At 40.2% G+C, this 17,351-nt stretch overlaps 1 protein-coding gene across 1 annotated transcript in view; it reads right to left on the bottom strand.

Moving 5' to 3' along the window:
- The window catches only part of LSG1 (large 60S subunit nuclear export GTPase 1), a 126,170-nt gene that overhangs the window by 18,798 nt on the left and 90,021 nt on the right, over nucleotides 1-17,351 (bottom strand). Inside the window, exons 9-12 of the mRNA XM_086944287.1 lie at nucleotides 15,482-15,583; nucleotides 11,342-11,485; nucleotides 10,433-10,556; nucleotides 3,307-3,386 (exon numbers count right to left, since the gene is read on the bottom strand). Of these exons, the coding sequence (XP_086800413.1) occupies nucleotides 3,307-3,386; nucleotides 10,433-10,556; nucleotides 11,342-11,485; nucleotides 15,482-15,583 (450 nt within the window). The remainder of the gene's footprint in view (nucleotides 1-3,306; nucleotides 3,387-10,432; nucleotides 10,557-11,341; nucleotides 11,486-15,481; nucleotides 15,584-17,351) is intronic.

Raw genomic sequence — 17,351 nt, 5'->3', positions numbered from 1 at the left:
GTGTTATCATGCACTACATTTACTATGATGCATTGGGGCAAATGGAGTGCTGGGATGTGAGGCAGTGTGCGCCCACCCTCCTCTTGTTTGAAATGCCTTCCTTCAGCTTATGAGCTGACTAGCTCTGGTTGATGCACCAACACCCAGTGAGTGGTACGGAGACCTGAGAAAACTTTGGGCAACATTTCCAGCACCCGAAAAAATAATGTGCTGCTCTCTACTGAAGGACAACTATCCTGAAACACGTGTCCAGAGATACACAGCACTGGCTGCACCAACCAGGGTGAAAAACCTAAGCCTGTCACCGAAGTAAATGTTATCATTCACTGCATTTACTATTATGCATCAGGGCAAACTGAGTGCTGGGATGTGAGGCAGTGTGTGCCCACCCACCTCCGGTACTGGTAACTGCTTGCCCTATATCTTTAGAAGATCCTTCATCCCTGCTATTGGGTGATACTCTGATGGCTGTGGCAGACTGTCCTGATTCAAGAACTATTTTTTTCACCTTCACCCAGTACGACTCAAGGAAAAATTTAAATCTGTGGTCAGCTGAAAACAGAGTTCTCTGCAATCCATCGAGCATTCTCTCCCAGTGAATGCTCCACTAACAGAAACTTTGAATTGTGACAGCTCATTTTAGATATATGGAGGCCGAACTTTGCAAGGCTTGGTGTCCCAAAGCCAATCCACTGAAAACAATTTCATTTCTGACTGTGTCCCGACTGGACATAAAGTTTCAAATTCCTGGTGACCCCAATAATCTGGGCACAGAGAATCTGGGAGCCCTATATTTACCTCTTTACTTGCTGAGACCTTTGTTGTTTTGGAATACTAAATATTTAGACTATTTTACAAACCGGCCAGTAAGTCTATAGCTCATGGAGATGTCAAGTCTGCAACCAGAGACCGAGGCATTTGTATTGGATGGCCAGTTATTAGTTATTATGCTACAATGTATTTCTCTGTTAACACGTTTGTATCCCTGACTAAATTAGGAGGAAAGGGGTTTAATGTAATTCAGAAAACTATCATAGAAATATGTTATATACCGCAGCATCAGAAGCGGTTAGCATTGCCAGCTCTTCATCATATATTTAACTAATCTTTCATTTACAATGTCATTGAGTAGCTATGTCCCCAATCAGTAAGCCTCCACTACCCTTGGTGAGTCCAGCACCCACAGTATCTCAGTTATCCAAATACAATACATTAGTTTTGGTGGCTCTGTGACTGCAGTCGCAAACTACAGTGTACAGACAGGATAATAGCCAGTAACTTCCAACTGCACAAGGTTGGATATATCTACCTACATTGTGCATATAAAACATCAGGAAACAACAACGAGAAATTCTGCATACATTATGTCCACAGTAAAGCTTAGCTAAATGTAAACCTGCAAAGAAAATTATGCAATTACTTTTCAAGATGGCTATGCTTAGAGTAAATAATAATTTGGTATCCCGATCAAATTATGTCACACTGATGAAAAAATGTTTCGTAGAGCAACGAAAGCAGCAAACCCAAAACTTCACAATATTCACAAAGGCCCAAAATGTACAACTTCGCTTTTGAAGGACCTAGAGGCTTGGTTTATTTTAAACCGGAGTCAGTGCTTCACAGTGCATTCCACTCCTTGATAAAAGCCCCACACACTCCATCCGAATTTGTTTAGCGACCATTAATATTCCACATCTACTCCTTTGGATTTGTAGAACTGACCAGGTCCGGTTTTGGAAGATAAACATGTAAGAAAAATAAACCGATAAATGACATGCAGAAAACACCAGGCCCATCTCACCTTCTGGGTGATGTGAGATAAGGCAGTGATTAGGTAGGAGTGGGAGATGCTATGAAGCACATTTTGTGTGGGGTAGTATTGGTGTGCAGGAGAGAATGGTTTGGATGGGTGGGGGGTACAGTAAACACCACATACTAACCTGTAACAAGAGCTGCAGTTCAGAAGAAAGAACAAGTTCACTTGGAGTAGGGAAAAGGAATGCAAAGGATAACAGATCTTAAAATCACACATCTTCAGCAAAAAGAGAACTTGTCACAGAGTCTTCTCAGGCGCTGCCCAAAGATATGGAACTCTCTTCCACAGGAAGTACGCAAAATCTTCTCAACGACGGCATTCAAATTGGGAGCCAAAAGATTCCTTATGAATAAATTCCTACCCTAATTGGGCTAGGCTCATCTGTTCGAAGACACTGTTTCCTACGTCCATTGTGCCAGCATTTGTTTCTGCTCCTCTTTACCTCAGACTGTGACCACCTTCTTTGCCCGCTTATACCGGTTTTATTCTATCACCCTCCATTGTGAAATTGTCCTTGAATCGGCGATTAATCCGGTTTTCTTTGTCCTTTTACTCCTACGTGATGACAAGTTTGTATTTATGTCTTCCTTCCATCCTATTGTAAAGCGCTCTGATATCCCTCGGGATCTTGTTCGCACTATATAAAACTTTTTAAATAAAAAAACTGCTTTGAGAGCAGGATCTTGCATGAGTGGTTATACTTTTTGGAAGGTGTGGAAGCAATGGAGACATAGTACTTTTTATTTGCGAAAGGGGTGGGGGTGGAGGTTAGATCAACTACTTTTGATCGAATCCATATACTTATGGAGCTAAATAGACAGTCTTTTGCCCCATCAATAGAGAGTTTCTTGATTATACTGACAACTATCCTTACAGGTCATTAAATATTGACCTTAACCCAGAAAAGAGAAGTGTTTATACAGGCACAATTTAGCATAGCCCAAACTATGTCTGTCAGTAGGCAATTAGAGGAAAACAAGCTCAGCTGAGTTCTCCTATGCCTTGATTTGGCAGACTCCTTTAAGCACGGTGTGGTGAACAACAACTGTCTGATCATCAAGATCACGGAGGGGAGGGAGGACACAACAAAGGGACAAATGGCTACTTGTTAATTCAGCACTGGAATGCCATGGCTGGTTGTCTAGGAAGGTATTCCTCACCTGGGGGCCGTTAGGTCTAGGGTTAAAGCAGAAAGTACTGAAGATCCACAGACACCAAAGCATTACTCTGTGAGAAAACTTATAAGAGCAGACTTTGCTACTTATATTCATTTCTCTGTATCAAAAACAGAAATTCCTTACACCACAATCACTAGATGTTCAAATATATACCTATGCACAAACTGCTTAAATGAGTAGTCGTAAATTGACCCACTTTAGCATGTAAGCATTTTAACTAATGAAGCAGTTCTACATACAATATTGATATTCGTTCATACTGAAACATATTCAAGAAAACATATAAATATTTAATAAATAAGGACTACTTACAATGACATAGTCCTTCAATACATATCGAGCAGACCGTGGCTGATCTGGTTGGCCGTGAGCAGTCATATATCCTCTCATGTCTGTAAACAAAAGACTGCCAAATTACTTTCAGAAGCACAAACTATAACTTCATAATTTTCAAGTTGGTACCGAAATTAAAGAACATAGCGCCTTTTTAAGAGTTTGGCAGACAAAATGTCTAAATCTGGTTGAATACCCGCCCACCGTATTACAAGTGTTAAATGCTATAATGCACTTGTAACACAGCGGATAGGATAACCGCCATGCTTATGACAGAATAGTTTGTCTGCCAAACTCTAAATAAAACCCTTGTTTAAGTATGTGGCACTGAAACCACATGCATGATGAGCAGTTTGACAACTGGAATTCATCGGTGGCAGAGCAAGACCAGCAAATAAATTGATTAACCTTGCTTTGGTTCGGCATCATACATAACTATGGTACTCCAGGAACAATGTGGTCACCTAGCTTACTAGATCACCAGTTAACTCATCCACCTAGTACCAGAAGAGATGGGAAGATTTCCCCTGTTGTCTAGCACTACCCAGGATATTTGTTAGACTGCTATGTCCTGCATCTACTTGCACTAGACTACTAGGGATTCTTTCAAAAGAATGCAACTCCACCTCTCTTACATCTCTTCTCTTCCACCACAAAACAATGCCTTTCAGTTCCAGACTGTGGGGGAGCCATACAGAAGGATTTACTCCAATACGCACTGACATGGAAGCAAAGTTCCAAATAGACGTGCAGGATATTTTTGTGATCCCTGGCTGTAGGTATGAATTCACCCCCAAAGAGGGTGGGGAAGAGGCTTGATACGGACTAGCTAAAAAAAATCAATTAGTCCTCTGGGCAAGATTACAGTAAGGACGCGCTGCTCTAGTTTGTGCCGGTGCACATTTTTACCAGGTACTGTTGTAAAAGATTGTCACTGTGCAATGTATTACTTAAAAAAGAAAAACACTCTTTTAGAGCTTTCGCTCCAGATAGCAAAGTATGGAAACATGGTGCCAGCCCAGACACTAAGGAAAATATCAGTCTTCACAATGATGAGCGAGGTAAAATATGCACCCACCCTCATGGTGGCCTCTAAGACCTGGTTTCTAGTGAAGGAGTGCAGACTGTAATAACACAGATAGAGAATCCCTTTCTGCACGGACCGTATATCTGCAGCGTGGCCTGGCACACCGTCCTTGGGACCCTTCGTGTTTTCTCCCAAAGTGTGCTGTGGAGCAGCAAATCCACTGCCTGCCCCCACTGCTTTGAACAGGGACAGCCTTTCCAGTCCCAGGGTGAATAGGTGTGGGCGTACCACACAGATTCAGGACGATATTTCAAGTCTGAGGGAAATCAAGTCTACTTTGATAATTCTGGATCTTTAATTTTTCAATAATTCTTGGAGTTTTTCAATTTTGGTACACGAGTATCTTTACATAAAGTTACATTTATAAAATCTGGTTTTCTAATGCATATATATTTTTTTTTAAACAAAAAATCTCCCACTGTACATGACGCAATTGACATTCCGATTCAGGAAAATGGAAAAAATAGCATAACCCTTAACTAGAAAACCTATGCACCATGCAATAGTGTATATTTTGCTTTGGTGACTTGATTTGGAATTAGAAATTAATTTTCAAAATGAAGTACGGTGGAAACAGTAGATTGCATTGGCTTGGTTGCTGGGTCTGGTTATTCCATGCCCCTTGAAAAAACTATGAAAATTGAGTGTGTTCATTGAGGGAACAAAGAAAGACATTGGTTTCATAGAGATACTTAAGTAATATCTTTCAAGTAATCATTGTAAAGGGTCAGACATTTTTCAATAACTTTTCAGTTTCCTTTATGATTGTGAGATGAATCAGAAACATAAATTTGGACACTTTACCCAAATTAAACCCTTCTTTATTTTTAGTTTTGGGGCATTTTTAGAAATGTACACATTCACTGGTTCTCCTACCATTTTTGTACACATTTCACCAAGTATTAGCAGCCATGTGGAAACTGTACAAAATTCATAACTGAGAAATTTCAGCAGAATTATAGAATAGAAAAAATGTTTTTTCAACTCAGCTCTTACAAAACTTGAGATTTTGTGAACATATACACATTTTGATAATGCTATTTATAGAACAAAGATATCTACTTTCATAAACATATTGGCATTAAACATAATTGTACTTTATGGCTAATTGCTGATTAAAGCTTAAAGCAAATCTATAATTCAGGGTATAGCTACAATACCATCTTGATGGAAAGAGAATACAAGTTTGATACAGTTTAGGACAGATACTTTTTAAAGATCAAACTGCAAACGTAACCAGCATTAAAAATGCTATATGTCTCGCCTTTTATTAAGTTAAAGCCACTTGCTTTGCTATAAAATACCATTAGCAATGCAAATGGCTTTAACTTAATCAAAGCCGAGACCTATTGCATTTTCAATGCTTTTTTTTGGGACCAGCACTTGTTTTTGCTCATCCAACTTCGACCCTGAGCAAGAGCAAAGAAAACACAATTGGGGGAAAGAAAGGGGGAAATAAAGAGGAATAGAAATTTGGAAAATCAATGACTAAGTCAGAAAACAGGGAGGAAAAAGATCTTTTAAGAGCGAAATAAAGGGACAGGGAGTTTCGGAAGGTGGATGGAAGAACTACGAGGCAAAATCAAGACGAGTGATCTTTGCTATTTGTAATCCCCAACATTGTGTAGTGTAAACATTTGGGCACCGACACGTAGTCTTTTACAAGTTGACCACTGCTTTAAGGACCCCGGAACGACCTTTCACAGCAGAGATGCTTCGCTAAATTCCTGCAGCTGCACAGGGGATTTGGAAGTGGTGAAACAGCACCAAGTTTGTTTTCAAACTGGACTCTTTCAGGCACTCTAATGGTTGCTTGGGAGAGATAGATCATGACATGATTGCAATATTTAGCCAAAATAGGCGCCCGCTCGCAATTCGTGATGGCTTGGCATAGCAGATTGTTTTTTTTAGAAGGCCCTTCACCAATTTACGAAAGGCTTAACGGTCCCATTAACTCAGATTTTACTTCTGAGTCCATTCCAAAGACATAAGTCACATAAGAGAAAACCTGTGTGCCCATCTGTGTTTTCCGAAGAAAGTACTACATAAACATTAGGATGCAGCCTATTCAGTAAGAATTGTGAGCCACTGTGATGAAACAGGATTTTCAATAACATTTAATCCGTGTGCCACAAACTCTCTGTAGAGGGTAGGGGGATTGAGTAAAACATGGGGCATTTTGGCACACTGGTCGCCGTTTGTGTTTTCACCTGCTCGGTCATTTTCTCCTATCATACAAGTAAATTGCACTTTCATATTTCACTGTGATGTACACAATTGTTAGATATGATGAGAGCGGCATAGAGGACTTTTAGCTGCCTAACAATTTCAGTTGATAAACAGTCACTCCCCATCCTTCTAAGGTTTAGCAAGAGAGAGGTCCTGATCTTGCTTAAGTCTAAGGTTTTCACTGATTGGATGGCTCTCAGGGCACATCCATTTTCAGGGGGCTCAGGTCCATCTATCATGATGGCCTCTGTTTTTAACAACGTGCCAGACAAGACCATAAATAGCCAGTTCTAGATGGAGGAAGATCTTAAAGCCATTTTCTGTAGTCTGATCTAAAGCCAGGGCGAGGAGCTCATAAAGTAATGGTTTAATTTTTATGACACCAGCATCTTTTTGTCATTGGCTCTTTTTTCATCATTGCAGATTTGTTTGCTGCTCTTCATTATCCTTATCAAAGTATGTGTACTGAATCTAGGTAGTGGTCGAAATGCATACATAATGTTATGAGATCTGTGATGCGTGCAAATCGGGGTGGGTTGAGTGACTGCGCGGTCAAAGGCATGGCTAAAAAGACAAAATATTCATTAACTTTTTTCAGTCTCTTTCAGCTTTAGGTAAACACTTATAAAATGATGCACAGCTTAAATAAAAAATAAATGCAAGTTACTTTAATCAGTAGGAAACGTACTATTGTACATTTTGAAACCTCCATTAGTTAACACACTGCAAAGGTCTTTTTCTGATCTTTGATATACTGGCCAAAAAACAATTAACTGGGATGTGACCTGGTAATTACTAGTGGGCAAGATTAATTCAAATGTTCCAAGATTAATTCAAATATTTCACCCACCACCTTTTTGTTTTCCTTAGTGGACACAGCCAGCAGAAGCAGCAACTATGGTTATAACTAGGGAAATCGCATTATATCATTTGCATGACATATACTGCAAATAACTAGTGATTCTGAGTTTCTTCGTGTGTGTGTGTGTGTGTGCTGATGTAGTACTGGGCACAGCCAAAGGCACCGCTGGGTCTTTATTGCCAGATCTCTAATGGATTTAAAATGAAAAATCAAGGTAAGTTTGTTATTACCACCTACATGAGTTTACTACCGGGGCTATTATGTAATCGGCGCATGTGAGGCAAGGCGTAGGTGTTTGAAATTTGTAACCTCTGATGGAGAGCAACAGGATGATGGACACTGAAGTAATTTCGTCCATACTACATGGAATATTTAAAAAAAAAAATGTTTCGGTCATATTGAACATCAAGTGGGATACACTAAGGAGTAACAAGTATATACGTCATTATTGAATCTTTGATGCATGCATGGAGAAGCCAATCTGGCTTTCTTGTGAGCGTACATTTTTATATTGTAAGGTCACATATTGCAAGCAGAACATATCAGTTGGCGTGCAGGTAAATTTTAATACAGAGTATTTGCAAAGTCTGATAAATGACGGCATTGGATAAGGCGTTTATTTCTCATGGTCTTGGGCTTGTTCGTAAAAAAAAACAACAATGAGTAATACATTTTTTGATTAAAAGAAGCACTTGCGCAGTCTTCTTACATTGGCGTATTATTTTTAATATTTCTGTGGCTCTGACTAATAATGAAGGATGACCGCCTTCGATGTCGTGGCCTGCTAGTATCCCCAACCTTTTCTTTTTAGGCTGGTGCCCATGTTTGGGAGGGCACAGGGTGAGAACCCAATGACTGCTGTCCCATATAAGCTTATCACTGCATTCAGAGCGGTCATGAGATGCAAAAAAGGCTCACGAGTTAAAACAAAAGGAGTCTGTGCGAGGGCTATAAACTGCAGAATCAAAGAAATATGAAATGGCAATAAGAGGCTTGGAGAGAATGTGAGAGAGACTTCTAGGCATAGAGTAGGGTGTCCCCCACGCTTTGAAAGGTTGCAAACCCAAGCCTGCTGACACTTCAAAAATAGGGTGCATTAATTAACAGCGGAACAGGACTGACTCCTGAGTGGAGACACTGCAGCACCCAGACCCTCTGATAGGTCTTGTTTACAAAATGTTTGTGTAATGTATTTTTGCCTGATGCCCCCCTGAAGGCACACCCAGTACACTCTTATGCTGGGAGACCCCGGGTCGCAAGTAATGGCTGCAAGCTAATTGATCGAGAAAGGCTTGTCTGACTAGGCCCCTTGAAGTCCTCCCTTTGCATTCCTAAAGTCTGTGAAGGAGGTAGCTTTTGCTCGCTCACGCAGGGGTGAAGGGAGGGGGAGGGAGGCTGCCACTCAGAGTGCAGATGATACATAGTTTCCTTGTGGTAAGCTTTGCTTCTCCCTCTCATTCTCACTAAGCTTGCCATAACCAGGTCAACTGGCAGCTCAGAACCAAAAAAAAAAAATGCAATTTCGTTTTTTTATTAACCTGAATGAACAAATTGCCTAGTCGGACAGCAGGGAGCTTATGGAAATTTCTATTGCAACTTTAGCAAAGTGCACAGCTGCAGAATGCAGAAAGTGGGCCTGAGATTGACAGGTAAATAAGCCTGCTCATTGAAAGAGAGACGCTTCTCTGCTTGTCAAGCTTTCACGGGCAGGCGAGTTTGGAACATACTGCAGGCGGCACAGAAGGCCGGGGACAGACCTGAGAACAGACTTTTTCAAAGCAACTGGTCCTTTGTGCGGCGCGATGCGTCGAACCCTCCGATGATTGCTACGCACCCTGACCGGTTGTGCTGTGGGGGCACCGGCGACAGAAGCTGACATGAGTGTGCCGATCTTTGTTCTGTTTACATATCTGGGGGTGGTTAGTGAGTTCCCCGGGTTCTCGGGCACGCACAGCAGCAGCGGGTGTCATTTAAAAGTGGAACTCCTCAGGAACAGAAGACAGCGAGGAGCCTGGGTTCCCCCGCAGCTGCCTCCGCCGCCTTAACTGGGAGTGCTGGCCTCCGGCAAAGCTAAGGGGAGGGGGATCTGTAGGTCGGTGAATCCTGAAGCGTTCGGTAAAGAAACTTGGAAAAAGTAAGGCACGATGCTTGGGAACAAAGCTGCTTCAGTGCTCCGAGGCTTGTTGGCGCAAAAAAGTGAAGAAAAAAGTGCACACCGCCTAATGAAGGAGTGTGTGTACTGCCGCCGGTAAGAGATCCAATCTCTCCGGGCGTGGATAAAAGGAGACAGGGTGGCAACAAGGAGGGATTGACATGCCTTCAGTGCAATCATTGCACTGCCTTTGGCATAATTTGTGAGGCAAAACAACGCGCACGAATCAAAACTTAAGGCGGAGCTGGGACGAGGCTTCTGGAATCGTATCGATTCCAAGAAGCCTCTGCATGGCAGAGCAGCGCAGCGCATGCACTGCTTTCGCCAGGCTGAGGCCTAAAAAATGGCCTTGTCATTGGGGGTAAAAACATCTAAATAGTTAAAAAGTTCAATCAAACTGACAATTGAGCTAAAGTTTTATGATTTCTTTTTCTTCTTTTCCAATCTCTAGTATGAAGTTTTACTATCTATAAGTACTGAAATTGGAATGAAAGGGTGCACGCTTGCACTGTCAGCTACCTATTCTGCACTTTATAAAGGACTTCAAAGTATTAATCAGTTTGAGGTAATTAGGGTAGTCCTCCAAATGACAACTTGTGACTACTCAATTCCCATGCCCTGTAAATTCGTTCTTAAATCACATTCAGCATCAGTTGGTTTTAATAAATTGACGGAACCCTCTCTAATTCACAAAAAAGGATCAGCTATGACAACCCCAAGACCCCAAAAATCAATACTTATTTCATATTATTTAAAGAGTTGCCTATCCGCTTACAGCCATAAGAGGTCAGAAACTCCTCAGAGGTCGGTGCACGGTCAGGGTCTTCATCCTCTCTGGGCCTTATGATATTAATGCCATATGTTGATTCCAAAACGTGCCGTGGGATACGCTGACAAACGTTTAGTTAGTCAAGGAAAGCCAGTTCTGGTTTTGTCAGTATTAACACATTTTCCGATGGTTCCAAGTAATACATGAAAGATGTAGCAAAGAGCCACTAATATGCAGTACAGTTTATTCATGTACTTTCACACATTACCCATAAAACTATTAATGTGTGTTAAACCCAGTTATAGTGTTATAGCAGAAGGAGTCTCTAAGCATGGCCCTTAGGGATAGAGTGGGCCTGGCATGTTTGGTGTCTACCATTCCCTTTTTGTGTACTGCTCTACACATTAAAAATACTGTCTGATGAATAAAAACCAGAGATTAAAACTGCATTCAACTCTAGGTCACCTGGGAGACACAGAGGACCTTTAACATGCAAAGCATTGAGGACGAAACAGGAGAACAAAGACATCTAACAAGCAGTCTGTGGTAATGTCTGTGATGGCGAACACATTCACTAACCAAAAACAAATAAATTAACCAGTTACACAAGTTCTGGGGTATCATGCTATTTTCCATAAAATGCTTCACCAATTGACCGGGATGTTAAGCGCTAAATAAATTAAATTAGAATACAATAAATTAAATAGTAACTGGCAACCTGTGTTCTCCCACACCTAGTGCTATTCTCTTACTTCAAGTTCACTCAGTAAATATTAACTAGGGATTTTCAGGTATTCAGTGATGAACAGTTATGACAAATACTATCTGTGCATTCTTAGAACATGTAACAACTGCATGTTGTGAGTAGTACAGAGTTGCAGTCACTTATTGGAGTGGATCAATGACAAAGGATATAAGTGAAATGGGTGGAATATGATCTCTCATTTGGTCAATCGGCAAAATCCCACTGCAAATCATTTCCGCTTTTGTGGCTACAAAAGATGGCATCACTAGACCAGGACAGTCACAAAGGCACAGACCAGGTTCCACATACAGCGTCTGAAAATTAAGATTAAAAAAAAAAGAAAAGGCTTCAATATATATTTTATCCAGTTTCATGAAACAAGTTTTCATGGAACACGACCAGTCTAAAAAATAAAAGAAATTGGTTACCTCAACCATTAGATAATGTATTTCGTACATGCTCTTTGTAGACTTTGCATTTCCTATTGCAATAGCATGTTCTGCAGAGGCGACTGGCCATGTCAATGAACAGTCAGTAACAACTATTATCCAAAACTAGGAGTTAGACTACTTTGATTATCTTCCCAGAGGACAGCTACTAAAAACTTCTTGTAATTTCAAGCTCGTTGAGGTTATTTTTCTAGTAGTCAAACTGAAATATTCTTGATAAAAAACCATGGTGACAAAACAATGCTGTGTCATAATGTGAGAGTCCACTTGGCATGGTGGTTATGCGGAGTTTAAACGATGAGCATTATGTTATACTGCAAAGATTCCCTATAGTGTTAATTACTTATAAAAACTATTTCAAGTTTGTCGTCAAAGTAAACAATTTCTTTGGTTTTGTCCCTAATTTCTTTAGTTCATGCAATACGTCAACCAATTTGGGACTGCCTCCAAAAACATACCCTTTCTATAAAAAAGCACAACCACCCAGCTAATACAACAGGTGGAGAAAAATAAGCTCAAAAGGAACATGAGAACGTATCCTACCAACTGTTTATTATGCACTCTTTTTTCCATGGGCTTCAACATTATTTGGAACATTTCTGAATATTAACAATTTTGCAAGTTGGTAATCCATCTACTAATAAGTTAGGAACAAAGCGGCAATGGACAGACTGACAAGATCTGTTACTTAATGGCAATATGCATCAGAGAACGGCAGCTATTCCTTTGAAAGAATAAGAACAAAGCATATTGAAAAAGAGTGAATGAATTGAGAGACATGGCTTTTGCTCGCTAAAATACCTTATCCTTGCGATTGCCAGAGATAGAACCATTTTCTACTTAAATAGGTTAAACGTGGCAATGAGTTTAAATGGAGGTATGACCTAAACAAAATTGAAACTACCCACTTAGGGCCAGACGACAAGTTGCATTGTACAGAGACAACAGTAAAAAGATATATAAAATAAATTGCATGCCATTGTACTATCATCATGCAATAAATCGGCATCAGTACTATGCAATAACAAGGAAAACCCCATGAAATGAGGAATAATAGTGTATGGCGGATTTTTACATCGGAAAACCACATGAAATTAACAATTCCATAGGGTGTTAATGTATACAATTACCACCAGGTCTGAGCAGATGATACATGTATGTGAATGAAGGTAGATGGGTTGTATGAGTTAGCCCACCCCCCCGAAAAAAAAAACCCAGGGAATGAGGCTTGCGCCTGCTGCAACCAAAGCCTTCTGCGATTTTCCCTGGCATACATACTTGTTAGGAAAATCATGCACAATACAACCAAACCTGAAACAAGCATTGGCATAGCCAATAGGTCTCGCCTTTGGGACCTTATAAGTGTTTAGCCATGCAACAGTTGATGTTGTTGTACCAAGGATATTGCGCTGGATAACTAAACACTTATAAGGTCCCAAAGGCGAGACCTATTGGCTATGCCAGTGCTTGTTTGTATGTACCCTCCGTCAAAATAAAAAATTAATAATAACAAAAAAAGTATCAATAGTCAGGATGAAGCTCTTCCTGAAGCTGGTTCCACGCTGATGACGAGCTGGGCTCGTCATGGCGTAGCCTCCTCGCACGCTGATGACGAGCCCAGCTCGTCACGTAACATGCATTTTGAAAAATCTCAGCGTGCGAGCGGAATTCCGCTAGCGCGCATGAGGTTAAAAAATATTTAACGAGATTGCGGTCATTTCACACAAGGAATTTTCAGAGACTTGGCCAAAAGAGTTGTCTGCTTGAAACAACTTTGCGAAAACTGGTGCTACAGTGCTCTGCAATGGCACGATTAGAAGCTGCTTTTTTAGTGGTTAATCCGCTCATTTCCTTTTTAAATATCTCTGCATATAAGCACTGTTAAAGCCAGTAAAACAAGTTTGTTGTAACATGATGCTAGGTTTGATCACATTAGGTGTAAACAGTGAGCCATGTGTTTTGTATTATCGCGCACGCATCTGGGGACGATAATTCAAGACACATGGCGCTGTGCGGGTAACCACAAGCAATAGGCCACACACATACGAGCAGCATGTGGTGAGCTTTCTGAAGCCCCCTACAAGAAGTCTTGCAGAGCAACGTATGCGCGCCGCTCTAGGCTCGACCTAAAAAACTGGATGTGGAAACACTTGCCCACTCTGAACCAGGCAGTAATTTTTCTCTGCCTTACTCCGAATTGAAACCTATGGCTAGGCATGAAAATTAAACACATTACAGTTTGATTTATGGAACAGTAAAGTTAGGCTGACTCACACTATAACACACTGTCAAAGTCATTCAATCTCTTACAGCAGAAGCCTCTGAAATGGAGGGCATCTCCCTCGTTATAGGCACTCGTTATAGACTCTGGTTCAGAGCCTTTAACAATCGGTATAGCCCACGGCAGCGGGCTATGGGTATAATAAAATACAATACGTTTGTCAGGCTAACTCGTATATCGTTGCAAGCTTTTTAAGATTACAGAGGTCCTTAGTAATTGCAGAACTGAAGCAGACCTTTAATTTTAGGGAGGAAGAATATCGGCAAATTAGAATTGTTCAAAACGTAAGCAGAACAGGTGCATGCAACCCTGAGTAAAGAAAATACAGAGAAGCGATTATCAGAAGTAATTCAGGGAATTTGTCTGCAGGAAAAGGTGAGTGAAATGTTGATGGGTTAAAGAAATAGGTTTTCAATCACCTCAGCCATTGGAGGGAAAAGCAGATTCCTTTATTTGTGCCAGAGGCTTTTTTTTAGATATCTAATCAAGGTATAAGGAGGAGGCATCCTGCTCGGAAACGAGGCACCAATCCATCTCTTACAACCAGTTTCAATTACAACAAAGTAAGTATATGCATGTGCCGCTGCTTTAGGAGTGGAAAAGTACCCGTAACTTCCTTTATTCACTTATAATTGTAAAATATCTTTTCTTGCAGATGCTCATTTTATTCAGCTCGGTGCCACTTCGTTTTTTCTTTCAAAGTTCCGTACAAAGCTAATTTAAGTGAAATTGTTTTAAAGCCATTTTGTCATGTGACAGATGGCTTACGCTTCCAATGCATGTGCCCACATTTTAGTGAAAACAGCTCAGCAGGCCAGTGTTTTTAGATGTGGAAGCTCTGTGAAACTCTGTCTCCGAATATATACCTTTCTCACATTGTGTGCATGTGGCTGCTGTCATCTTCCAACCTCTAACATGTGCCACCCAACTGCCATCCCCTGCACCCCAAAAGAATGCAGCACTCAGTCTCAGAGCTCAATGGCAAATGGGATCCTTTGCCCAATTTGCTTCGAATAATTCCACCAAGTATACAATCCAAGCCTGATAACAGTTCTTTCAATTACAACCAAGTGAAAGGTGCACATCAATTTTAATTAGCACATTTCCTTTACATAAATGTTATAAAAACAAAGCAATATCCCATCTGATTTGTTTTTGACTGTAGTGCATCTGAAACTGCAATCTTCCAAATTTAAAAGCATTATTTTGTAACTGGAAGTCGCATCATATGTATAACGAAATTAAATAAGAACAGTTCTCCTTGCCATCGGTGCACAGGTGAGAAATTAAAACATTGAACACAATATCTTTTTGTAGAACGAATAATGAAAGTTCACCCAAAAACCACCACCACTTCATGCAGGAAGTCCCTGATTATTATTATTATTATTATTATTGGGACATTTGTAAAGCGCTGCGATTACGCACACCGGCGTGTCCACGCGCTGAAAAGTAGAAGTAGGCAGATGACAGTGAACACAAAAAGAAGACTACGCGGGCACATTATTTACTGTAAAGGTAAGATCAACAATATTTAAACCGGTGTTCATTTGCACAGGAGAAAAGGAAAAGTTACACACCTGGAAGTGCTTTGTGTGTCCTGGTGTGGCAGACACGGAGACCTTCTTATTCCCAAGGATTGTGTTGATAGTTGAGCTTTTACCAACATTTGGGTAACCAACCTAGAGAGAAGGATCAAAGAATCTCTCAAAAATATCAACCTTATTGAATGAACACCACAAAAGAAAACCCCCTTTACCAACTAGATTTTATATAACAATGGAGTTACAGTAAGCGCTCGGAGGACGGGGTACGCATTTCCAAAAGAAACAGCACGCTATACTAAGTTTGGCGACTAATAACATTTTCTTTAAGTTTTTTGGTATGATTCAATTTTTTAATACACACTTATAAAACAGTCTTGTTACAGTTGGATGGAGCGCAGCTTTCAACCTAGCTGCAAAAAAAACATGTTATTTTACAAAGGAAAATGAATGGAGTATTCTAAGAAGCTATATTTAAACTTGTAATGGATTGTTCCAGTATAAAATGTATAACAAGACAATCACTTACACAAACATGGATTAAAACATACATTGCAATTTATTGTATTAAAACGACTCAATATTACGGCTCAAGATCACAGTATCATTCAACTATTCTGAACTTGGCAAAAGGAATTGACGTTGTGCATCTAAATCACAACAATAAAAAATAACGTGGTATCATCCTTTGAAAGAGCCAATGGCTACCGAGCCCAACATCCCACCAATTTCAGATGAGTTGACATTAAAAAGAATAACATCAAAATACATTTATCACAAAACAACACAAATTCGACTGTGATTACTTTTGTTGAATTTATTGGCCGACTGCTCAATAGCCTTTACACTAAAATCACTGACAATCCCTTGGCTCTTACCAACTCCTGTGATCTTTCCCCACTGACAGCCCCCCTATCAAAACACTTGCGCACCATTGGCAGATAAAAACAGCAAAATGGTATTTTCTTTGTTTTGCATGTGCACAAGCTATAATGCAACAGGATGAAAGCACAGGCATCACAGATGTAACATGATTATCGAGATGTAGGAAATACTTAATAATGTTAAAAGGTTATTTCATAAGGGACTCTGTGTCTACTTCTATAACCTTACAGGCCTAAAGCTATAGAAAAAGGTCACACAGTCTAAAGACAAGTTAAGAAAATACTTATTACAATCCAACCAAGTTTCATGTGCTTAGTCTTGCAGTCAGCGTGAGACGTTCAGAAAAATACATGATTTGTTAATTGTGCCAATTAACAAGACACAAAGCTTTAATGTCAAAAAGTGAAGAAATAATAGCAATGCTGCTTTCCTTCGTCTTCTGGGTGTCCAGTCTGACCAGCAGAACCAAGAACATGAAAGATATGGCTGCAAGCACTGATAGTAAATGATAAATGTTAATCTGCTGTGAAACGTGCTACACTCAATTTTCCAATATAAAAGCACAGCCTTTAACACAGTCATTCTCTACTGGAAAAGATTCATGGGAACGATCGAATAGTTTGTAAAATCAGTAGTGCATAAAAAGGAGCAGTTGCCAGCAAGTCTGCAACAAACATGTGTCTTTATCAATGCTGAAGAAATAGGTTTTAGTAGACAGTTGTTGGTGTAGAAATATCTGGATCCTCCTCTTCCTGACGTGTACATCCAAAACGGAGAAAAACTTGATACAGCACTCATGTGGTGAGGATGAGCCCAAGAAGAACACTGCAAACTGGCAGAATCTAATAATCCCCACAAAATGGAGGAACGTCATGATCAGGATCTAAAAGTACTAATCCTGGATATCTAAGAACACCATTCATTCTATGATGCCCATATCTCGAAGATGTAGATAATAAATTCTTCCTTTTCAAGGAATACAAAGCTTGAATCCAAAATGGGAAGCAAGCCTTCCTCCCTT

This window comes from Lissotriton vulgaris, chromosome 11 (assembly GCF_964263255.1).
Source record: "Lissotriton vulgaris chromosome 11, aLisVul1.2, whole genome shotgun sequence".
Lineage (NCBI taxonomy): Eukaryota > Metazoa > Chordata > Amphibia > Caudata > Salamandridae > Lissotriton > Lissotriton vulgaris.
The sequence above is the reverse complement of the archived record's forward strand: the minus strand, read 5'-3'. Positions and strand labels throughout refer to the sequence as shown.